At 40.4% G+C, this 23,793-nt stretch overlaps 10 protein-coding genes across 10 annotated transcripts; 2 read left to right on the top strand and 8 right to left on the bottom strand.

Moving 5' to 3' along the window:
• Positions 1–96: 96 nt before the first annotated feature.
• Positions 97–1,569, bottom strand: LOC137579897 (stress-associated endoplasmic reticulum protein 2). Its single transcript, XM_068293766.1, has 3 exons — positions 1,438–1,569; positions 1,180–1,306; positions 97–693 (listed from the first exon to the last, which is right to left on the bottom strand). Exons 2-3 carry the CDS (start codon positions 1,261–1,263, stop codon positions 583–585), a joined length of 195 nt encoding a protein of 64 aa, XP_068149867.1. The 5' UTR covers positions 1,264–1,306; positions 1,438–1,569; the 3' UTR covers positions 97–582.
• Positions 1,570–2,015: 446 nt separating this feature from the next.
• gry (trafficking protein particle complex subunit 11 gry) lies at positions 2,016–14,343 on the top strand. Its single transcript, XM_068293935.1, is given in 11 exon segments — positions 2,016–2,977; positions 3,033–3,263; positions 3,336–3,570; positions 3,572–3,774; positions 3,842–4,240; positions 4,313–4,726; positions 4,852–5,042; positions 12,210–12,745; positions 12,808–13,584; positions 13,637–13,831; positions 13,917–14,343. Coding segments are annotated over 11 exon segments (3,954 nt in total). The 5' UTR covers positions 2,016–2,234; the 3' UTR covers positions 13,947–14,343.
• LOC137580017 (seminase) lies at positions 5,134–6,017 on the bottom strand. The gene has a single exon (XM_068293937.1). The coding sequence runs from the start codon at positions 5,958–5,960 to the stop codon at positions 5,202–5,204; it is 759 nt and encodes a 252-aa protein (XP_068150038.1). The 5' UTR covers positions 5,961–6,017; the 3' UTR covers positions 5,134–5,201.
• Positions 6,508–7,216, bottom strand: LOC137580038 (seminase). The gene is given in 2 exon segments (XM_068293956.1): positions 6,508–6,619; positions 6,621–7,216. Coding segments are annotated over 2 exon segments (687 nt in total). The 5' UTR covers positions 7,196–7,216.
• On the bottom strand, positions 7,456–8,269 carry LOC137580016 (chymotrypsin-1). Its single transcript, XM_068293936.1, is given in 2 exon segments — positions 7,456–7,526; positions 7,529–8,269. Coding segments are annotated over 2 exon segments (771 nt in total). The 5' UTR covers positions 8,268–8,269; the 3' UTR covers positions 7,456–7,494.
• LOC137580037 (trypsin) lies at positions 8,571–9,362 on the bottom strand. Its single transcript, XM_068293955.1, has one exon. The coding sequence runs from the start codon at positions 9,360–9,362 to the stop codon at positions 8,571–8,573; it is 792 nt and encodes a 263-aa protein (XP_068150056.1).
• LOC137580036 (trypsin alpha-4) lies at positions 9,677–10,695 on the bottom strand. Its single transcript, XM_068293954.1, is given in 4 exon segments — positions 9,677–10,407; positions 10,410–10,506; positions 10,508–10,595; positions 10,676–10,695. Coding segments are annotated over 4 exon segments (936 nt in total).
• Positions 11,010–11,810, bottom strand: LOC137580035 (trypsin beta). Its single transcript, XM_068293953.1, has one exon. The coding sequence runs from the start codon at positions 11,808–11,810 to the stop codon at positions 11,010–11,012; it is 801 nt and encodes a 266-aa protein (XP_068150054.1).
• hob (hobbit) lies at positions 14,031–22,090 on the bottom strand. The gene is given in 9 exon segments (XM_068293934.1): positions 14,031–14,558; positions 14,626–16,751; positions 16,870–17,914; positions 17,982–18,462; positions 18,542–20,066; positions 20,069–20,600; positions 20,658–21,662; positions 21,727–21,853; positions 21,916–22,090. Coding segments are annotated over 9 exon segments (6,984 nt in total). The 5' UTR covers positions 21,969–22,090; the 3' UTR covers positions 14,031–14,468.
• A 259-nt stretch (positions 22,091–22,349) lies between these two features.
• MED4 (mediator complex subunit 4) lies at positions 22,350–23,566 on the top strand. The gene is made up of 2 exons (XM_068293712.1): positions 22,350–22,638; positions 22,706–23,566. The coding sequence occupies exons 1-2, from the start codon at positions 22,402–22,404 to the stop codon at positions 23,270–23,272; spliced, it is 804 nt and encodes a 267-aa protein (XP_068149813.1). The 5' UTR covers positions 22,350–22,401; the 3' UTR covers positions 23,273–23,566.
• The last annotated feature ends 227 nt before the right edge of the window (positions 23,567–23,793 follow it).

Here is a 23,793-nt window from a genome sequence, read left to right as displayed (position 1 = left end):
TCGGTCTCTTAAGGTCAGTTTTTAGCCAAATTTCCCCCACTTGCGGAATCCCCATTCATTGTGACGGCTATTAAAAACGATCAAACGCCAATTGGATTTAGGTAAAAAATTATCATATATTTCATCTGTATTAATATGTATGTGTGTTTCGTATTGTATTTTTTCTAATCAATCTTTGCTTAAACATTTTTTGTTTGCACTATTTTTCGACTTTCTTTTCTAAACGGCTGCAAAATGTATCTTAAAAATGCATTAGATGCGCCTCCTTTAGCACACAATTATAATGAACTAATCGAATCCAACCAATCGGACCGATTAGTTATATCAGCGAATAGATGAGTTTTAGTTTAAATTTATGTGGCGAAAGGAATGCACAGTATAATATACATACATATATAATATTATCAATATTTGTTTGTTTTCTTTGAGCTTAAGAATTAATACAAAAAATATATAAAATTATGGACTTGAATTTTGCATCTCAAATGAAATTAGGATTAAAGCCAAGAGCGGGAGGAAAGTAGAGAGTGGGAAGATAGAACAGTGGGAGGGAGGAACAAAGATAATGAATCGCCTCCCCCTTTACGCAGCGCGTATGGACTGAATGATCTGGAATATTGCCGAACCGCAAACTACAAAGATGAACAAGGCCAGCAGCCAAGGCCCTACGGGATATTGTCCCTCTTTCGTTTTCTGAAATAAATAGTTTGAAAATAATTAGAAACAATTACATTAGTATGTCTACGGTAGGCCTATGTATTTCTAAAAAATGTTTCACAGTTTAGGCAATGAACTTTATAAAATCTCGATCCAATGGATCGTTACAATGTAGCTAAGTAGTAAAATATTCAAATTACTTTTTAGTAATGTGAATTTATATGTTCATCTCAAAAGCTGCCATGGATTATTAATTGGCTAATCTACGGCAATTAGTATACTGCACTTTACAGATAACTTCCAGAAGCAGCGAGATAACATCCGTACATACACACACAAATACAAAAAGGCAATCACAAGTAAAATCAATGACGGCGTGGCACTTTCGCGATTGATGAATTAATTTGAAGCCCTGGTTCTGTTTTAGGCTCGTGCCACTGTTATCTCTTAATTCGTTACTATTCTTCTTGTTATTTTCCATAGAATTTCAATGCATTTTCTATGCAATATGTATTTACTTACCGACGATTTGGGTACATTGCCACGCATTGTTACATATTTACTGGCCTTCTCATTGGCAACGCGCATTCTCTGTGGTGGAGCCATCTCGATTTGTTTTTGTTGCTGTGGTGGTGCACTTGCAAATCGTCTAAAAAAAGCAAATAGAATGAGTGAACTTGCTATTGTTAACAAAATGTGCCATTCAAATTGTTGCCCTTTTTTGTGTTTAATGCTACTTTCACTTGCTCAAATATATCCGGCACCGACTTTTTACTTTACCTTTTCAGAGGAGAATAACAAAACGAATGAAAACGAATCAAAACGAAATGGACGACGACACGTATGCTTGATTTAAGTGTTGATCAGCAAAAACGATGAGCGATTTCAGTGTTGATAAACAATAATGATGAGCAAATTTAGTACTGATACCGATTTCATAAATTTCTATCGATAGTTTAGTGTACAATTTCAAAAACAGCTAAAAAATTTTGTGACCGCTCCACTTTTGATGAAATCTTTATTAATTTTTAAATTTTGAGTCATTTGTAAAGGAAATTTTTAAAAAACTTGTTTATGTTTGGTGTCGGTTTTATGGGTAAATGCCCATTTAAATGGGCTTCAAATCTAGATAACATAGACCTAGCTTTAAGTACGAAAATGGCAGCACTGATTGGAGTCGCAATACTGTGACTTGTAAAAATCACGCTATGATAAATTTATCACGAGTCACTGGCAAGTTTCTGAAATTCAAATTTACCTCTGCAGGTGCAATAACATAAAATTACATTGCGTATTGATTTGTTTTCCCATTTTTTTGTTTTATAATTTTATCCCGATAAGTGTCCTCCCTTTGATAGTAACACTTCTAGTGAAATAGCAGTGACAGCTGTTATCGATGTTACACACAGCTGATCATCAATGACCAGATTTTCATCTTGGGGGCGGCTTTTATTTACACATTTTGTGCAAAAATTGGTAAACCAAAAGCTCAACAAAGGCTGGACGCTTGAAGCAGTCCCGAGAGTGTGCAACTGACTCAACGAATTTTTTGCTATAACCCACGGACACATAACAACATGACAATCGATGGTACCGCTCTGCCCTCAGAATTGTTGGTCACCCCACAACCACTGATTGGCTTCTGTGGCTTGGATACTGCCCGCAACAGTGTGCACAAATCCGTCTGGGATGCTTTTACGGGCAGCTTACGTAAGCCAACGGACAGGGAACGAGCTGCTGTGCAGTATAAGCAGTTGCCTCCAAACTATGACTTCCCTGTGGCCAAGCCCAAGCGAGCCTCATACGAATGGTATCACCCAAAGGGTATCTTAAAGCGAAACTGGATGCTTAAACATTTGCATGTGCTGCCCTCGGTGGTAGTTTTATTCCAGGATATGGAATGGAATGACCAACAATGGTCGGAGAAACAACTGCAATGCTCTGCGTTGGTGCAAGCTTTAAAGAACTCCCTGCAAGAGCGTCAGACACGTCTCTGTTTGGTTATACTGCAAAAGTCGGCACCATTGCCACCCGGTGAGGATTTAATGGCCGCTGAACGCGTAGCCAGCTTGACCTCTGCTTGTGGCATTCCAAGCAAAATGTTGTTTATACTGCCGCATACAGAACATCTCTTAGGTTATACCTTAAGATTAGAATCAGCATTCCTGGACATGGCCCAGTCCTACTATGCTCTAATGTCCAAACGTATACGAACTCACCGAGACCAGTTAACGGCAGCACATACTACATTAAAGATCAGGCATCAGTTTAAGCTGGGATTTGTGGCTGAAATCAGGCAGGATTTTACAACAGGACAAAAGTAAGATGTGCTTTGATTAAAACCGAACTAAATTAAAAAAAAAAAATCGTTTTAGACACTACTTCCAAGCTTACGCCAATTTGGATGAGATACGGCTTAATGATGGCAATTGCATGGAGATCAAAACTCTGGCAGGATTCCTAAACTATAAAATCTGCCGCTTAATGTTTAAGTTGAAAACTCCCAGAGATGCCATCAGTCAGTTTATTATACACATAGAGAAATATAAAAGTCGTGTGGGCTTCAAGGATTTGGCCTTTGAACATTATGCCTGGCTTAGTACACAGTAAGTAGAATAAAAGCGACAAACAAGAACATATAAGCTGCTAGAAATTTACTCTGTTATCCCTCATTTCAGACACTCGGTGTTTGCTGAACTCTTTTGTGAGGCAATTAAAAATGGTCTGCCAGCTTTACAGACACAACATCCCGGCATTTATTATCACAAGGCAGCTGAATATGTGATGAAACGACGTGAGGCAGCTCAAGAGACTTATGCCAATGCCACTGCCAATGCCAATTCCACCGTCAATCCGAATCTAAACCCCATGTCATTATACACGGAGTTTTTTGGTATTCGATCAGTAAAAATGGGGAGACCCAGCTGCCGAGCAACAAGCAAATTTACAACTTTGCGAACAGGAGCAGGGATATAATCATTCAACGGGCATTATATCGTTACTTAGTCAGGCCATGACCCAATTTAAGATTTACAAGTGTCTGAGATTCCGCAAAAAACTAGCCATTGACATGGCCGAAGAGTATTTAAAAAGTGGGGATCATTCCAACGCCTTGACGTAAGATTTTAATTCCGATTTTTTATAGACCCACATGAAATTCATATATGTGCTTAATCCCTTTCAGACTTTACTCGTTAATGCTTCCTGACTATCGGCAAGAGAAATGGTCAACGATCTTCAGTGATGTTTTGCTTAAAACTTTACGTTGTGCCTTGCTATCAGCCTCTGTAGCGGATTATATAGTCTGCAGCATTGAGGCTTTGGCTCTCAGTCATCATGGCGATCAAAAGGATCGAATTTTGCTATTAGAGAATCTTTGGCAGGTCTTTCAATTGGTGCCCCCCATGCCACAAACTCAACTATCGAACGAAATTCAAACTCTCTGGATGAATTCATTTTCACAAGTGAAATCACCAATACAAATTGATCTGGATAAGGTGCAGGATGTATTGCAATTGTTTGCTTCTTTTGAGCAGGTGCAACTAAACAATAATGATCTAGTGCACATTAAAATAATTGTGAGGTAAGCATAAATTTGAAAACTGCGGACTTCATATATATATAATTTATTTATTGATTTTCTCTAATTTTGTAGAGTTCTTACCGATGTACCTTTGCGAATACGGAGCTTTCATGTTCTATTATCAGATGTGGCTCAACCGCAAAACTCATTTAAACTAGAGGCCCTCAAATATGTGTGTTTCAGTAATGTTCTGGAGCTGAGGCAGGCAAAAGACAGCACCACAATTAATCTACGTCCATTTGAGAAGAACATGAGACTAGAGCCAAATTGCTATTATCAACTCTATTGTACTACTGAGGCGCATCAATTTCTTGAGAATACGCAATTGCGTATTATGCGTCTGGAAGCCCTTATGGGTACCGATAAATGTGGAGCTCTGCTTACATCAAATGCAAATTATATACGTCCGGCATTCCGATATCACACTCGCAGTCGTGATCTTGATGATAATGTTACAATCAATTCCATTTGCTATATTGCGCCCACGTAAGTCAAAACGTTTCGTACCGGAAGCAAGAACGAACAAAAAAAATTGCATGACATTTGTTATGCTCTACTGACTTTTTCATTTATAAAATTGTTTTTTATTCTTTGTCTGGCTTTGATTGCAGTTTCCATTTAAACACGCAAACGAACCTTGGCCATGGGCATGGCCCTAACACGTCTGAGGATGTTTCTACAACCACAAAAATGTTGGTCAATGAATATTATCCAGTTGTGACCACCATAAGTAATCCTCATAATGTATATCTGCAAAATGTTGGTGTGCATCTCAGTGTGCCGGTTGCTTTAAGGAAAAGCGGTAAGTGAAAGAATTGGTAGATAATATTTGTATATATGTCCATAAGCAATGTATATTTTTAATTAATATACTTTGGGGTAAAACATTCCAATCCGGGTGCAAAATAAGAATTCAATTGTTTAAAATTTAAATAGATTTACAGTTTTTATTCTCACAAATTTACAAGTTTAATGCCTTATCAATGAAACTTCGTACAGTCTTAATACTGGTGTAAACACCAGGAGAGTTTTTTCGAGCACAACCAACTCCCCATGACACAATGCCACATAATTGACTTTGAAAGACAGCCGGTCCTCCCGAATCCCCTTCGCAAGCATCCTTTAGGCCCGGCACAGAGGCACAAAACATAGTGGAAGTTATTGTACCCCTCATCCGGTATTGACTACTGCAGGTTTTTCGCGGAATTAGCGCAACCTCTACACTGCGCACTTGTTGTGAAGGGGTTCGACTACGTTCCGATACAAGGCCCCAGCCAGAGACTTTGATTAGATCACCGGCTTTCCACGTAGAATTGCACAGATTAATAGTAGCAATGTTAGGACCACTAAGTGGAATCTTAAGCTTTAACACTGCAACATCTGTGTGAAGAGTCCGTCCATTGTAGGCTTTGGGGGTGTAGACCTTGGCAACGCCACTACGTGTCCCCGTTTCCGAGAGTCGAGTTGCTCCGGCTACAACCAGTAGACGGGCAGCTCCAACACCTTTGACACAATGGGCGGCGGTGACCACATGAGTGGGCGTTACCAACGATCCACCGCAAATGAATTGACTACCAATACGTAGATTTATCAAATACGGAACACTGCCTATATCCACTGGAGTGCCACCAACAATACGCGAATTAGCTTCGTTAATACAAGAACACGCTCTAAATAGAATTGAGAGAACAAGGAGCGATAACATGTGCACCTTTGGCATTTGTTGGCATCGCTGAGAGCTTCCTTTACATAGCTTAATTTCCAATATTTCCGTTTTTTCTGCACTTGTTCAAATATTATACGACTACTAGCGACTGACTATTTGCCCTGCTTTATATATGTATATATGTACATACATATGATGTGCATATAATCGTTCTTTTTTGAGGAAATAATCATTACCAGGGCAAACATATTGTTTTAGCCCAACTCAAATAGTAATAATTATTTTAATAAACCATTTTGTTGTGACGTTATCGAGCTCAGTCCATCGGAAAAATACATTTGCAACACAAATAAAAATTGAAAAATTGTGTCTGATCACAATGAGACTACAATAATCATTTACTACATACTCGTTACATATATTTGATGACCTTGCTTTTTATTTTGAAGCGTTTATATAAACCAAGTAAAATTACATAATTTATGCCAAAATTCAATTAAGAATTAATGAAAGAAAAAGAGCTAAATTTCAATTATTATTTTTTTTTTTTCCTGTTTTTATTAAACTAAGACGTAAACTTGCCAACTAAGGAATGAATAACTCAACGGCTTTGATTTAAAGTTTGTTGTATAAACTCATAAACACGAGAACTTGCTACATTGGTATATACGCCCGGATTGCTAATGCCAGGACAAATACAAAACGAAAAGGATCACCGAATCCCTAAGACCACGCACAACAGCGCATACCATGGAATTACTAAGTTGAGCCTGCCCAGCATAGGCTAGACGACATTCCAGATTGGGCAACACTCGCACCACTGCCGTTCTTAATTGGACCGAAGGTTCTCGATTATTTTCGGCAGTGACACCCCAACCGATGATTTTGACATATGAATTGGCAGCTGGCGGAGATCGACACGGCTGTATAATGGCCACTTGTCCAGGACTCAGGCTCATGGGGGTTGTCAATGTCAGAATGGCTACATCCATATCAAAATTATTTGGTGAATAATTTGGTGGAATGTGAAAGCTTAACACCTCACGTACCATTGGTGCGGACTCATCTAAACGCGTAGCACCGGCATGAACTGTGTAGTCCTTGGCTTGGAAACCATATACACAGTGTGCTGCACTTAGGACACATTTGACAGAGAGTAAAGAGCCACCGCAGATGAAATTTTGACTTTGTCGGAGATAAACAATATACGGAACCTGGGCAATAGTTGTCTCTTGACCGCCAACTATTCGCGATTCGTTGGCAATGATGAGATGATTAATAGATTGCATTATCCAAATGCACCAGATGCAGAGCAAGTAATATGACAACCACAGCCAGTCCATGGCGTGTGCTAACTGAGTTGCATCTGCATTAGATGCAAATAAATTGGAGAAGAATTTGAAGAGTAATTTCTATTCCCATTGTCATGAACCAAATCATTTTTATTCTAATTATTATTAATTCATATGTTGCAAAATTTTCGATGTGCTTCTATCGAAGTTCATTATTTAATATTCCCATAAAAATTAACAGGAGACTGAGGACACAATGAGCTTTGATTTGTGGTTTATTCAACTTTATTTTGATTTCAACAATGACGTTCTATAAAATACTTGAGAACGATATTATTGCGGGACCACTAAGCTTTGTGTAAGCACCTGGATAACCACTGCCACAGCCAAAACCCCAGGATACAAGGCCAGACAATCGATTCTCAAATAGTATGGGCCCACCCGAATCTCCTGGGCAGGCATCTGTGGCATTCTTACCGATGGCACAGAACATATTCTCCGTCACAGAACCCTTGCTACCTATTGTCTTTAGGCACACTTCCTGCGGGAGTAAATGCACTTGGGCAGCCTGTAGGCATTGATTGGTATTAGTTGACAGATTATTAATAGTCAAGCCCCAACCAACTATGGTTAGATTTGCTCTGGGTGGCAATTCATTAAAGTCAAGTTTTACCAAACCTGCTTTACCTGATACATCAAAGGGGCGAGTCAACTTTAGCACTGCAATATCGGAATCGAAGCCATATAGAATATCATAGTTTGGCCATACCGATGCATTCCAGACCGTACGCACATGCTCCTCAGGTACAGGGTCACCCAGACACTGTTGCTGGGCATGCACTGTGAGGTCATCGACAAGTCCATGTTGCCCATCGATGCAATGGGCTGCAGTGAGCACACAAGTTGGCGTTATCAAAGAGCCACCGCCTACGAATACACCTTTGAGTCTCAGATTTACGAGATATGGATAATCCGCAATCGAAGCCAAGTCACCGCCATAGATTTTACCCTGTGGTGGGGAGCATTCAAGAAAATGCAGCAGACACAACCAAACGAGCAGCTTTAACATTTTACAAACTGAATTCTTCAATTGGCAACACTCTTATATATGTGTGGATCCAGTGGTATAAGGCGCATTCCTCGGTTAATTGAAAAATGATAAGCCCTCAAAACGCCATCAGGATGAAGAATGGCTAAATGAGTTGTTTCCTAAGCCAAATTAAGTAATCAGTTAACCAACAAACTGACAAAGGTTTTATTTTTTGTCTGTAAATTATATTTTATGAAAAGTTTTCAAATTATCGCGAATACCCCACCCCCCTCAACCTGTAGCGCTGCGCACCACTAAAACATTTAACTAATAATCTAATGGCTATGAAGAGTTATTCGAGGAGGCAGATGGTGTATGCTCTTCGACTATATTTAAGAACCAGTTCCTTATCTGGGGCACACTAGTGTAAACACCTGGTAATCTTGTCGCGCAGCCATATCCAAATGATACAATGCCAGCTAGTTGGCCATCGTAGACCAAAGGACCACCAGAATCACCATCACATGCATCCTTTCGATGGGGTTTTGCTGCACATGTCATTGAACGGGTAATGCGATGAATGCCATAATAAATCGAACGGCAGGATGACATCGACCACATGGGTACCCAAACCGTATGCACTCGTTTAACTGCTACGGAAGATCCCGATTTGGTTGAGCCCCAGCCAGAGACTTTGACCAGCGAACGTGGTGGCACCAGCTGGGAGGCCAATTCTATTGTTTCAACATTTGCACCAACCATCTTGGAGGTTAAACGCAATGCAGCCACATCCATGTTCAGAGTATTCATATTGAAGTCGGGTCGAATGACTATTAAGTCAACATAGCGTAAAATGGCATGGGGACCCTCCTGATTAGAAGCTCCTCCATAGATGCGTAAATCCTCCTTCTTAACATTCCGTACACAATGAGCTGCTGTGATGACCCATAGGGGTTTTATAAGAGAGCCACCACAAACCTCTGTGGAGGTGGTCACCAGCATTAAATATTTCTCATCTTTAATATCAGACACTTGGCCACCAATGATGCGAGGTTGCACCACATCTTGGGCATCCACCGAAACCAGTAGACTGTAGCATAGAATCAGTAGTTGTTCGCGTGAAATTGGCAACATAATGATTAATATTTAGATCTAAACCCTGTGGGGAAGTGGGCCAAGCGTTTTTATAGTGATTAACAAATCTTTTCACTATTTAAACAAGTGTTCCAATAAACAGATTATCTTCTAACACTACCTACACATACATATTTGCCCTGGAGAAACTAACAAATCTAATATTTGCCTATATAATCTCAAACTGGGAAGTTGCTTTATATCCAAAGAGATTTCCCTCCCACATTCTCGGTCTCTTTTGAATTAATGGCAATGCCATTAAAAGAGATAACCCAAAAAGTAAATTAAACTCGGAAACTTTATTCACCTTAAAATTATGAGTTATTGGCCATAACATTGTTGGCCCATTTGTATATGGTCGATACAGTGGTATAGACGCCGGGGTAACCAGCTCGTCCGCACCCATAACCGAATGAGACAATGCCCACTAGCTTGTTGTTGAGAGTGCACGCACCGCCCGAATCGCCACTACAGGAATCCTTATTCTTGCCACGGGCACAGAACATAAATTTTGTTATGGTGGCCAAACTGCGGTAATCCCTGCGACAAGTGTTCCTTCCGACAACCTTGATCTGAGCTGAACGCATTTGATTGGATGTGCTGCCACCTTCCCGGGTCAAACCCCAGCCTACAATGCGCACCGTCGATCCCGCTTTGGGTGCACTCGTGGCCATGGCAATTGTGGCAATATTCGTTCCAGTCATCGATTGATTCAGTTTCAATAGGGCCGCATCCATATTCATGGACTTGGTCGTAAATTTGGGAGCCACGGCAATAAAGATGACGGAACGTGTCACACCATCGCTGCCAGTTAGAGTGTTGGTGCCACCCCGCACTTGAAACTGGGAAGGACTGTGACCCGTGACACAATGGGCGGCGGTTAGAATCCAACGATCGGCAATTATTGAGCCACCGCAGAGTTCCGAACCGCGACGCACTTGCACCAGATATGGAGTTTTACTCACTGATGTGGTACTGCCTCCCACAATCCGTGACTGGATTTTGGCTGGCTTTTTTACAACACTTTTTTTCGTAGCTTGTTTTTATTAGTCCTGTTGTTATTCCTTTTAACGGCCGTCTCGCCGAGCTGCGAACCAAACAATATAAGCAAGATAACGTATTCCCAGCGCCAAAGCATCGTGGTAGTTAACTGACAAGCTGATGACCTTGCCACCACTCTTATATACCTCATCTTTTTGGCGAAAACAAAATTGTAGATATTCAACGAGACAACTGTGCAAACACAGAACATAGGTCACAATGCCTAGATGGCATGGAAGGGAGTACACATCTTATATCATGCGCCAAGGTACCAATGACGCAGACTGCTCATCAGGGTTGCCGTGTCACATATGTATGTATCTATATTTAATATAAGTATGTTCTATGCTTTTTGGACTAAGATTTTCATCAACACAAATTCTGCATAATGTCAAGACCCTCGGACATCAGACTTGAATTTAAATTTAAAATTGGGTAACATATGTTTTGGACAACCTTGTTTTTAATTAAAGTCTTAAACAAAATACGAACTTACTAAATATAAGTGACCTTTGCAACAGTTTTATTATTTTTTAAGATATATTCTTTTTGTAATACTAAAGCGGTCTAAATTGTGAATGAGATGATTTTGACAAAAATCATATGCTAACAATATATTTGCATATTATCCCTAATCCAATCGTACATAGAAACGATGTCGGTATAGACACCAGGACTTTGCTCTCTAGCACACTGATTGGCCTTGCCCCATGAAACAATGCCAGCCAATTGGCCACTGGGATTTACGGCCGGGCCTCCAGAATCGGCAGCACAGGCATCCTTATAACCCGGCACAGAGGCGCAATACATGCTTCCTGTAATATTCCGATAGCCATAATATAAATCCCTACACTGGCTATGCGCCATCACACGCACTTGCACCGTATGCAATTGATTGGGCAGTTCTTTTGATCTCTCATCGGTCAGACCCCAGCCAGAGACACGTAGAATTGTGCCCGGACGTGGAGATCGCAAGGCCAAATGTATTGGCTTCGCAATGGGTAATAATAGAGGCTGCTGCAATTGCAGCAAAGCCACATCGTCATCCAAAGATGATCGATTGTATGTGCTGGGCAATAAAATTCGACGCACCAAACGCGGATTGCGCATATCATTGAGATAGCTAACACCACCTCGTACCACAAAATCACTAGGATCCCCTTGTTTTAGGCAATGGGCGGCGGTAAGGACACAATATGGTGTTATCAACGAGCCGCCACATTCGAAATTGCCTTTACGCCTGATATTCACCATGTACGGATGATTTCTCACTTCACTGCGATGTCCGCCCACAACACGTGGATTTCGTTGCAAATCGCTAGTATCGATGTCTTGATTATCCAATGCCTGAACAGTATTCCATTCCATTATTAGCATCACCAAAATGATGATATCCAGCATCTCCATCGCTCGGGGTTGTAATGATGCGGCGTTAACGTTATCTTTCTTTCAACTGTTAGCCCATCGACTGAGCCACTTGTATTTATAAAGACACGTTAACTGACCTTACTTAACAATATCCATACATTACACAAAACACCTGCGCAGCAGCCATGGAACCACGACGACTGTTTACATACGACATTGAACTTGCTATATGTTTTGATACGGAAGCCAAGTGACTGTCTGCCCACGTCATCTATGTGTGTGTATGTATGTATGTTAGGTGTTCAGAGTTAAAAACGAATCCCATGCATACTATTCGACCAGTTTATGTTGCGCTAGCATCTAAGCATGTAGATAGTTGGCTATCTGTAGACAAAATTCTTATCTTAACTTATATATTTTGTTTTTGTTGCCCTCTAGTGTTCCTCACCACCGATGTTTCAGCGGGACGTCAAAAATTGCATTCCCAAATTCAAATCGATGTGGGTGAACTATCCGGGCAAAGCAGTCAAACGGCCACATATTACATATTCAGTTTGACGGAGACGGAAATCAAGTTGCAGCAACGTTTGACCTATACACTGGATGTTGATCGTCCGAATGGTACTACAAATGTTCATGCAACTGCTGTGCAGGTTGCAACTGCACCAACAAGTTCCGATTCAACGCCCGAGCATGATAACAATAATAGCAAAAGCATGGCCATTGCCGCCGCTGCAGCTGCCGTCATTTCACCCGTGCAGATTGAGTATGTGGATGAGACACGACTACGTAAATCCCGTGACGATACGTTGAGTGTAAGATGCTATTTGGATTTTAAATTCAGTGCCCGATATTACACCCTGAATCGTCATCCGTTGCCTGAGGTTTATAAGGGTGAGAACTTTTTGCTACGTGCCAATACCGAAGTAATGGCCCTAGAGGATATTGAAATTTTGGATAGCTTCTTTATATGTGTGAGTATTTAAATTCTTCACTATTGGTAAATATTTTGTATATTTCGTATTTTTCTGTATAGGATCACAACTTAGTGCAATCAAACTACAGCTTTAAGCGAAAGAAATACACTAATCGCTATCAGACTGGTGATAAGTTGGAGACGGTGATAGTGCTGCGCACTAATGCGACTTTAAAGAACTGGATTACTTCTCGTGATTTGGATCAGAAAACTAGAAAATTTCAAAACTCTTTAGCAAGCAAATTTCGAAAGGAGGAAGTGGATTCAACTGCTTTGACACCTCCGACAGCACCGCCTTCAGCCAGCCTGAGTGCCTATATGAGTAAAAGTGGTTTAATATCCAAAATACCCACGACAATGAACATAATTAATAACAATACCGCCTTGTCAAATGTTCTTCAAGCGGCCAGTGCGGTGGCAAAGGATGAGGATTCTGGTGAGGCAGTTGCTAGTCAAGAGGCTGGCTTAAAATCCACACGACTCATTTATAACAAAGCCATGGAGGCCATCCAGGCCACAGGACATTGCCGGGGCTTTATAAAAGGAGTTTACTCCCTGGAAGAGAGTCCTTCGAATAACCCCATCTTTGGCATCTTCTGTATACGCTGGCGTCGCCTTAATGCCAAAGAGGAAAACGAATCGAAATTTACATTAAGTGGCCTTAACATTGTGGAACCCGCCTTGAATATCTACTGTACCATTGAGGAGAAGATGTTTGTCAAAATGCCCATGGCATTCAAAGTGGTCCTAAAGAATCCAACAAAACATGTCCTTCATCTGATTGCCACCTTAAGCATCAGTAGTACGGATAACTTTATATGCTCGGGACACAAACAGGTGTGTATGTGTATGCTTCAGTTTACGGGATTGATTGATTTTTTTTCCCCAGTTGGATTTATCGATTATGGCCTTTGATGAAAAGGAGTTGGTCTATAATTTATATCCCCTGCATGTGGGTTGGCAAGAGTTGCCTACATTGAGCTTGGAATACAACACCAAGGCGGATCCACAAAAGAACGACAGTCAGAACGCCCAGCTAGATGAGTTGGTGCAAAGGGCTATGCCCAAGCGGGTGTTTGTCTTGGTAAGTCTTTTAAGAAGCCTTAGTAAATTGACTTTTGTAATAGTAATATCGTGTTCTTGTACGTTAATTTATGCATATTTTGCAGCCCCCTTTGAGACAACAGAACAAGCAGTAGACGTAGGAGTTGCAACTCCAGCCGATGATTAGTTAAAGTTCATCGTTTTAAAGTGTGTGTGTGCATGTGATCTTTTTTTGTAAATTCTTTTTAATTAATTTTTGGTATGTAAAAATTAAACTAACTCTTACTCCCAATTTATTGATTGAATGCAGCAACAGAAACATACATACAACATACACTTATAAACATAAATAGTTTTGTTTATAGTTAAGTGAAATATATATTTATAGAGTAAGATAATACTTGAGTATGCTGGTGAATTAGCGAGTGTGTGGCTGTGGCTGCGGCTGTGTGTGTTTGTGAGTGTGTGTCTGTGTATGTGTGATCTTTATTTGTAAATTGTTACTTGACACTCTCGTTAAATGATTAAATATATACCAACATTTCAGAGCCAGCGATATTTTCGTACATCATTCGAAACGTACAGTAATTAATAAATATAATAAAATATATCTATACATATGAACAATGTATATCTGTTATATACCATATACATACATATGTATATTATCTATCGTTTCACTTGCTGTTACTGCTGCCGCTGCCGCCACCGCCGCTGGATGGAAATTTGAAAACTCCGCCTCCCTTACGCTGATGTCGGTTCTCATTCTAAAGAAAAAGCCATGACATTAAATAGTGTTATAGTAGTATGAAATGGTTATAGAAGTTTACTCACCAATAATCGATTGCCAAAAAGCATTTTGGCCTTATCCTCTTCTTGGGGTGTGGCCCGTTCGCCTGCGCTTAGAACCGGTTGCCGGCGATGAATTTGCAACTTCTGTTTAATGGCCTGCGAGACAATCACCCGCTTACTGACCGATTTCATGGCCAGCAATAGGTCTAACCAAGTCCAAGTCACATTATGATACTCCAAAGTGGGTATAACTAATGAATAATCAGTAATATCCTCTAGATTTTTCTCCTTGTTACCCTTATAGCTGACGCGAACAGGCACTTCGGGAATCTTAATGTATATAAAGAGCTTATTTTTTTCGGCACGCTCCTTCATCTTTTCCACATCGTCTTTTTCAATTTTCACATAGAATTCAGAATCCTTATTGCTCTTTTTGCTTTTGCCAGATCTTTTCGACGATGACGATGTAGATGCAGTCGACAGGGAAACAGAGGACGAGCCTGCAGATGATTTAAGCGATTGCAAATTTGTCGATGATGCTGAGGTAGTCGAGGAGTTCTCATCTAAATCTTCACTGGCCTCCGTCTCGGAGGCATCACGATCGGGAAAACAAAACTTTAGCATAGTACTGTAAAATTTCTTTGTAATGGCTATGGTAATTGGTGCCACATTGATTTCAAAGTGCTCCTTAACTGAGATACCACCAACTGGCGGCTTCTCCCGACAAAAGATGCGTAAAACACGTTTGTGTGTATCCACAGGCATGTCCTTTTGTATTTCGGTGGCCAATAGGACATCACGATAAATCTCACGCGGCAATAGATTCTCCATGCGTATGTTACCTAGTTCGAGTAAATGCTCCACAGAATCATCGCTCTTGGATTTTTTGGTATACAGAAAAGCACTTAGCACCAAATCGGCAATACCAATCTGACCATCAGTCTCTGTTAGCCGCCATTGAGCACGTTTAAAACAAATCTCATTGGCTCGGACCATGGTAACGGACTTGTCGGAACGAACATTAGATATTTTACTAAGCTGGGAGAGTTGCGTTTCCTTATAGCAAAGCAACATCATATCCAACTCCTCGCTGTAGGTATTTAATTCTTCTTTGCTTTCACGGATTTGCTGTTGCACACGTTCAAAATCTAAACGTAAATCAAAGGTGTCACCTTCTTCGAAGCGCTCTTTGCTAATCAAATGAATGTCCTTTTCCAGGGAACGTATTTTCATCAGAAGACTACGTATTAGTGTTTGCTTTTGCTGAATAGGTCTCTTTTGATCTTCCGTAGAGTGCAATTGTAGCTGGAAACGCATTCTGGCCAGCTTTTCCGCTGCTTGTTTGCGTTGTGGTTCCACATAGAGCAACAGATTGTTTACAATATCCAAAATCATTGCGTATTGCAGAGAATTAGTGCACACATCCAAATCGTGATGCATCAATGTAAAGGCATCAACAGGATCATCTTGCTTCTCCCACGGAGACAAAGATTCTTCAGAAGGAGGTGGAGGCACTTCAATAATGCTATTCGGATCAATGGCATCGCCATAGCTCACATAGAAAAATTCACATTTACATTTTGAAACAATTCTCTGCAACTGCACTGGTTGAGATTCCCCAGAATTGTCACTCAAAAAGGCACCCACTGTCTCGGAGACAACACCGCCTACACTTCTCCCACTTCCCACCAAATGGGATATATCTTCTGGTAGATTATTGATCACTGTTTCATCCTTATCTTGGATATTATCAACGGTAAGCCACATGATCTCCTTTTCGAGAAGAGAATCATCACCAGCACTAACTGTAGCATAGTACTGCATGCATTCGAGCAGTCCCTTCCATGTGGTCTTCGAAATGAGGGAACGATCTCTCCATACAGGACGATGAACACGTTGTAAGATCTCTGCTTTGGCGGCACTTATTATCACATAACCCGAAGTTTCACAGCCTTTCAGTAGCACTTGTGAATTGACCAAACTAATGGACCAATTCTCATGTATCACATCTTGTGCGGAGCAGGCCTGTAAGCCTTGCAACTGCAGTTCCCTTGACTGGGTGCTATGATCATCGCTATAAACATTAAATTTATGATCGGCCTCGGCGATTAGTTGCTGTAACATGGCTGTGGCATGTATTTGACCAGGGGCCTTCTTAGCATTTGCAACTAAAACAAAAAAGAAAGAGATGGGCATACATATATGTATGTAGATGTGTCTGACAAGTTTTTAACTATTGTGATAGATGCATATGTATGTACATAGATAGATCAGTATTTTACTCACTTGGTAAAACCTCACTGCTGGTGCTTGATAAGGTAATGGTGCTATCACTACGTTTGTGTTTCATTACGGCTGCCGAGTTGCCTCCCTCTTGGCGATAACTTTTTACTGCCTCTGTGGATAGATTATTCTTCAGTTTCTGTGACTTCATGAATGAATCGAACAGAGCAAATGCAACGTCCCGATTGCTCTTGGTCCAGGCTCCTTTCAGATCATATACCACCAGCTTGTGGGTGGGTGTACCCGATTTTGATTTGGCATCTTCTTCTGCACTGCTCGCTGCTGAGGGCATCAGAGCCTCGCGTCCGTAGGAAACCTTAGCCACGCTCAAGAAATAGAAACGAACTATTCTTAAGGCATCGCCGGCACTGGCTGCCAAATTCTCTGAGCTGCTATCCATTTTCTCGGTCACAATGCTCTTCAACCAGATTTCAGCATCATTAAGCTCACAATTCATATAGACTGTTGACCAATCCGCTCGTGGTCGGTGTATTAGACCATCATCTATTGGATTTAGTGTAAGGCAATATTCCGAACTGAAAGATACCCGGCGTCCATTCAACTGGAATCCCTTATGCAGCGCATGCGACATCCAATATAAAACTTGAAACTTGTGAAGGCACATTTGTAGATTGGCCTTTTTGTAATGGCGACTCAATTGTTTCTTTCGAGGTCGCACATTGTTGAATACAGGGCCACGACGTGTGGGACGTGTCACACCCGATAGGATTAGTTTGAGGCTCTCAAACCAACGTAACGTGCTGCCATATAGCACAAGACTAGGAATATCAAATTCTACTTCATCTCCGGCCTTTGGCTTCGTCTCGAATGATATCCAAATATTGAGATTAAGCGAACGATAGGCACGAAACGAATCATGCACTTGATTGCTGGAATACTCAGGTAATTTATCCGGTGCGCATGGCATTACGGCATGATGATCATTCGGATTAGCCAAACAGACCCAATTTAGCTTAAAGGTAAGCTTAAGATTTGGAAAATGCAACAAACGGCAATCATCATATCGTGAAGCGGTTCGTACAGTCACCTAAATAAAATAAAAACAAATAAATATAAAAAAACCAAATTTACACAATCAGGGCGATTTGTCTTACATTGAGTTCCCCCTTGAACATTATTTTGGCATTTGTCCATATGATGCCACAATTATTCCACGTCAATTCCATCTCCTCGGTTGTATTATAGGGATCCAAAGACGCATGTAACAAGACTGTAAACTGTTTAGCTATCAGCGTCAAGCGTCCATGCATTAGTAATCTCATTTTATCCCAGAACGGCAGAGGAGGTGAAGGATCTTTCGAGGGAGCCGAAATCTTTTCAAAACTTAAATTGCATTGAGCCATTACTGGCTCCCAGCAGGGACCAAACGCATAGCTACAACTCTCCAGTTCACAATCGAAATCATGATAGAACTTTAGCGAGGGCATGCTTCGTTGCACCACATGAGTTTCGAACGGTTCACCCACCTCAATAAAAACATCACGTTTGGCACGTTTGGAAGCCATTTGTTCTGCGCCACAAAGATTGCCATAGAGACGCATTGACTTTACATAGAACATGGGTTGGGGAAAATCCCTAAAAACAGAAAAATAGTTGTGATGCACAATACGATTATAGCAAACATATGTATATACATATATGGAACAGTATCTACCTCAGCATAAATTTCCACTCAGAGCAGCTGATATTGACTCCACGACACCAGAGAGTGGTAAATTGTAATCCCTCTTCGGGCCAGGGACTTTCTGAATCGATTTCTCGCATGATCCTTGTTACATTCTCATAGCCGTGTATTGATAGGTCCGCCATGGCCATTATTTCCACATCTGTCATAATCCATGCTAAAAGACGCGTCCTTACTGGACCACTTTCGCGTATTTTCTTTGAACGTTGTATATAAATCTCGGAATTCTTTTTCACAAGATTCGCATAGAGACTCTCAATGGTGCCTGCTGGCACTAATAGACGCTCCGAGCAAAGTTCAGCGATTTTCTTATCAAACAAATTTTTACGTTTTAAACTTTCTAAATACTCGTCTACCAAAAGTACATAGTTATCCCGCAATTTCACCTCAAACGGATCATCACTAATCTCCAGTAAGAATTCTTTAATTTTAATTACCAAATCACTAGGCAGGGGTGAGTTAACGGTGAAGGGTTTCTTCTTGTAATTATGCACAAGTTTGAGCCATTTGAAATGTGAGACACACTCATTATTAATGGCATCATAAAAATCATGATCGTACGGAAATATGGCCTTGAAAGATCCAATAGAGGTGACCCAAACTTTATTCGATGGTAATGTAAAGCCCGGAAAGTTGAGCCTTTCATGGGTTAGGACCTCTAGACGTGGCAGAGATTGCATATCCAATTCCTTAACGGTAAATATATGCTGATCATCAATATGAACCAAAACGTTCTTCGCATAAACCATTTCACGTTCTTTGTGACTAAAAAAGAGACTTTCCACAAAGATTTGTATAGAATGACGTTCTGATAGTTTTAATTCGGCCATAAAGGTGCGTTCCGCTGACAATTCTATTATTAAGTTTGGACTAGATTTGGCAGATTCGTTCAATTCTTTCGATTTGGGCAAGGCTATTTCTTCTTTTAGATCAATTATATCTCTGGCTAATGTATAAAGGTGCATATGTAAATTTGAATTCCATGAGACTTCAATGTTACCAGGTATATACACTGAAACCTTGCCCAACGTATCTTTCATCTGTTCATGCTGTAATCGTATCATTTTACAATTGGCAAAAACATCCTGAAAATCTGTAAGACATAATGATGAGCCAGTCATGGATCGCATGATGGCCATTTGATAGTCTTCTAACTGCAGTGTAGATATATGTAGAGCCTTAGAGAGGTTAATCTCCGAGAAACTTAGCAATATGTACACATTGTAGTGATTTACAAAATATGCTGTTATATCTTTGATATTCACAGATACCCTTAATGATCTTCCAAATTCATCCTCTTCATCGTGTTCTGATATTTTCTTCAGTTGTGGCTTTGCCTTCTTGGCTTCTAAGCCACCATACTGCTTTAGACAAGCCATTGACTTGACAATAAACTCAGCCAATTGCATGCTATATTCTGTACGAAACGTATGCACTGATATGTCCAGTTTTGTGGTATTAGCATAGGAGCATAATTTGACTAGGCTTACGCCCAAAAAAAGGGCGAACCCGGAGAATGGGTTTTCTTCAGATTGTTTGTATCATTTATAGAATTGCCCAAATTCGACCATAGAGTCTCTACCATTAGTTCCATGGTCCATTGCCGCTGATTTAGCAGCAAATTAAGAAATTTATTATTATACATCGAGCTGCGCTTCTCCTCAATCTGTTCGAGAACAAATCGTGTGTGACTAACACTCATAGCTATATGCTCGTCTTCCAGTTTCATTAACAATGAAACATTCCACAATTCAGCACATCCTTTGACTACTATACGCTGCATTATCCACTCTAAAATGCCACCTTCGCGCTGCTGTTTGGCTCTTAGGCACGTTTCCGCTGCCCGGTCAAGATATAAGTGATCGGGAAGTGATTTCTGTTTGTGTAAATGCAATGGCTGATGATGACTGCTGCTTCTCCTTTGACGGGCCAAAAAGTTATTATTAACAAAGTCATAAATTTCGCTATGATTGTAAATGATTTGGAATGTCTTGAGCTTTACATACAAATTAAAAATATCTTTTTCAAGCTGGAAAAAGGGGATTTAATCAATCAAAAATAAATACTTTAAATATTTCGTTCTTACCTTAGAATCAATAGTAAATTGTTCAACAAAGAGCAGCTTTTCATATTTGGTATCAATATCCAAGTGCTGGAAAACCAATTTGGCCACCATTTTAGAATTAAATTTACCAGTAACCTGAAACAGCTGCAGCTTGGCACTGAAATCATTTTGGGAATTCTCCTTGACCGCAGAAAATGTTGCTGCCTTAATGCTAAAGTTGAAGTTCTTTGGTATAATTGGAGCTAGTTTTTCATAGTTATCGTTGTCGTAGCTATTGCTATTGCTGTTGCGAGATGAAGCAAATGCATCATGGAGACGACGCTGTTGGGTGGAGGATGAGGATGTCGTTGTCCTCTGTTTCGCTTCGCTTAGAAATTCATACAGACCACCATGTATAATGGATTTGGCATTATTAATGACCAAGCTCAGTGTATCCATCGATAGAGGTCCTTGGGCAAATAACGAGGCATCTAATGCGACATCAAAGCTAACCTCACCCAAACACGGACGTATCTTATGAAGATTATTTTCTAGAGATTGTCGCCTTGATGCAGCTTGACTACAATGTCTTAACATTTTAGCTTGAGCCTCGCTCAATGAAGCATTTACCAAGAGAACTCTGGCATTTTGCACAATGCTGCCATCCAGATGCAACTCTTTGGCTGTTGCATGTATAAACCAGCCGGGATCGAAATCATTATTCATTAGGACCACGGATATGTTATTCACATGCACAGCCATAAACTGAGCAAAGGTTATAATGCTCGCAGGTACTTTGGTCTGCCGAAAGTCCGGCACACCCTTGCCACTAGAACTATCATCTTCTTTAGGGGGCCAACTAAAGCCGGCGGCATCGATGCCAACTCCCTCATCTGTATGCTGATTATGACTACTGCCAACGCCGGCACTACTCCCACCGCTGCTGTGAATGTCCTTATTGATGCGGATGTCCCTTATGTAAATGGACAAGAGCTTAGTTACCTCTGTGGTAAAGAAACTGCTGCGCAGGCATACTTCTTCAATTTGCTACGAAACAGATATGATTAGTTAAATTTTTTTAATCAATCTGTGATGTCACCATGCAACTAACCACAGAAAATCCACTCTTGCTAATGTGCACATTCTTTAGGGATAAGTATGGTAATGTGATGCGTCCAATGCGCACTTTGACCCGAAAACGTTTTATCAAATACCAGCTAATGCCTGTGGGTAAAATCCTAATTGGAAATTAAGGTTTAATTAATTCCATTTCGATCAGCTGGGCTCTCTTTAAACTTACCAATAGATCAACAGGAAAAGCAATAAACAAAATACCATTAACTGCAGCAGCATCTTTGCAACATAGCTTAATTATTACTGCTGAAGTGTGTTGAAGCGAAACAGTGTTACAATATATTCTTTATGCCAAATCGATCATACATAATAAACTAAAATTTATCAACAATCATGATGAGTACGGTATTGAAAGGGATGGAGACAACATGGCAGCGACATCCCGTTAGAGATGGGAAACGCCTAAAAGTCACAGTTATGCATGTAAAAATAAACTTTTGCTGATATTTTAATTCAAATCCAAATTTCTCCAAACATTGAAATTATGAAAAATGATTCAAAAATAACTCAGCTAAATTACACTGTATTATGTGCTACGAAGGTTTTTGTTTCTCTTGTTTGAGACGGTTATCGGTTATAGTAGCGCCTCGACGCTTGCAGCCCTGGTTGCAAATAAACAAATTTAAAGCAAATCAACAAACTTTTGCTTAAAATGTCGTTCCATTTGAGCACCAAAGAGCGGCTACTTTTGTTAATTGATGACATCGAAATGATTGCCAAAGAGCTGATTGAGCAGGCACATCAAAAAATTTCTAGCAACGAGTTGGTGGATTTGCTAGACCTACTAGTCTCGAAAGACGAGGAATTTCGCAAAATGCTGGAACTGGCCGAGGAGCAAGCCAAAGTGGAAGAGTCAATGGATAAACTAAGAGCTAAAGTGGAGGTGCACGTAAGTATTAAATCAAAACCTAAACTGTATTGGCAAAAAGCTAATACCTACTTTCTTCATATGGCAGGACCGGGAAATACAAAAACTGCAAAAGTCTCTGAAAGATGCCGAACTCATTCTTTCCACGGCCATATTCCAGGCACGGCAAAAGCTGGCTAGCATCAATCAGGCTAACAAACGACCTGTATCATCGGAAGAATTGATAAAGTATGCCCATCGCATTAGTTCAGCGAACGCTGTTAGTGCTCCTTTGACCTGGTGCATTGGCGATCTACGACGACCATATCCTACAGACATTGAGATGCGAAATGGACTGTTGGGAAAATCCGAGCAGAATCTCAATGGTGGTGGACCCATGACACATCAAAATAGTGGATTAACTACTGACCAGCGTAGTTTGGGGAGTGGTAGCGGGAGCGGCAGCGGCAGTGGCGGCGGTGGTGGTGGTAGTAGCGGAGGTGGCGGAAGTGGAGAGGTACCCAACGCGTTTCAAAATCAATTTAATTGGAATTTGGGTGAACTGCATATGATGGGCGCGTCAGGCGGTTCAGTGGCATTGGAGACACGCGCTCAAGATGATGTAGAAGTGATGTCCACAGATAGTTCGAGTTCCAGTTCAAGTGATTCGCAATAAATCTGATCATTTCTAGCTTAACTTTAGTTAACAATAAAAATAAGTAGTTCATACAAAAGCTTAAAACTCTGTTACAGCTTATTTATCTCTCTCACAAGCAGCTTTTGTGAAATTGTTCAAATTTATATAAAGCATAGTACTTCAAAATTCAGATATTTACATACTGCCAGTTGTTCGTATAGGAATTGTGTAATGTAGTTGATTTAACTAATTCTGTAATTCAATACATACATATGTATGTGTATCAATAAGAATTTCGAACAAATTATATATCAAGCGGTCTTTAAAACTTAACATTGATAAGCGGAACCATATAATTGAACAACCAAATTGGACTCAATGGCATTTTAAAAAAAAAAGGTAAATACGCTCCTGGTATCAACAAATATTTTAATATTCATTTGGCATCCCTAAAACACTTATCGATAACAGTAGCCGGCCCAAGTGCTAGAAGTAGATTTTATAACTATTTAAAGAAATTCGCGTGAAGTCGAAATTAATAATAGTATTTAAAATGTAAG

This window comes from Drosophila tropicalis, unplaced genomic scaffold (assembly GCF_018151085.1).
Source record: "Drosophila tropicalis isolate 14030-0801.00 unplaced genomic scaffold, ASM1815108v1 contig_805, whole genome shotgun sequence".
Classification (NCBI taxonomy): domain Eukaryota; kingdom Metazoa; phylum Arthropoda; class Insecta; order Diptera; family Drosophilidae; genus Drosophila; species Drosophila tropicalis.
This window is presented reverse-complemented; position numbering and strand designations above follow the sequence as displayed.

Excerpts from the sequence above, each read along its gene's own strand:
- MED4 (XM_068293712.1), top strand. The coding sequence starts at position 22,402 with ATGTCGTTCCATTTGAGCACCAAAGAGCGGCTACTTTTGTTAATTGAT. Across the intron at positions 22,639-22,705 it reads GAGCTAAAGTGGAGGTGCAC|GACCGGGAAATACAAAAACT; the intron begins GTAAGTATTAAA and ends TTCATATGGCAG.
- LOC137579897 (XM_068293766.1), bottom strand. The coding sequence starts at position 1,263 with ATGGCTCCACCACAGAGAATGCGCGTTGCCAATGAGAAGGCCAGTAAA. Across the intron at positions 694-1,179 it reads GCAATGTACCCAAATCGTCG|AAAACGAAAGAGGGACAATA; the intron begins GTAAGTAAATAC and ends TATTTATTTCAG.
- LOC137580035 (XM_068293953.1), bottom strand. The coding sequence starts at position 11,810 with ATGGAGATGCTGGATATCATCATTTTGGTGATGCTAATAATGGAATGG.
- LOC137580017 (XM_068293937.1), bottom strand. The coding sequence starts at position 5,960 with ATGCCAAAGGTGCACATGTTATCGCTCCTTGTTCTCTCAATTCTATTT.
- LOC137580037 (XM_068293955.1), bottom strand. The coding sequence starts at position 9,362 with ATGTTGCCAATTTCACGCGAACAACTACTGATTCTATGCTACAGTCTA.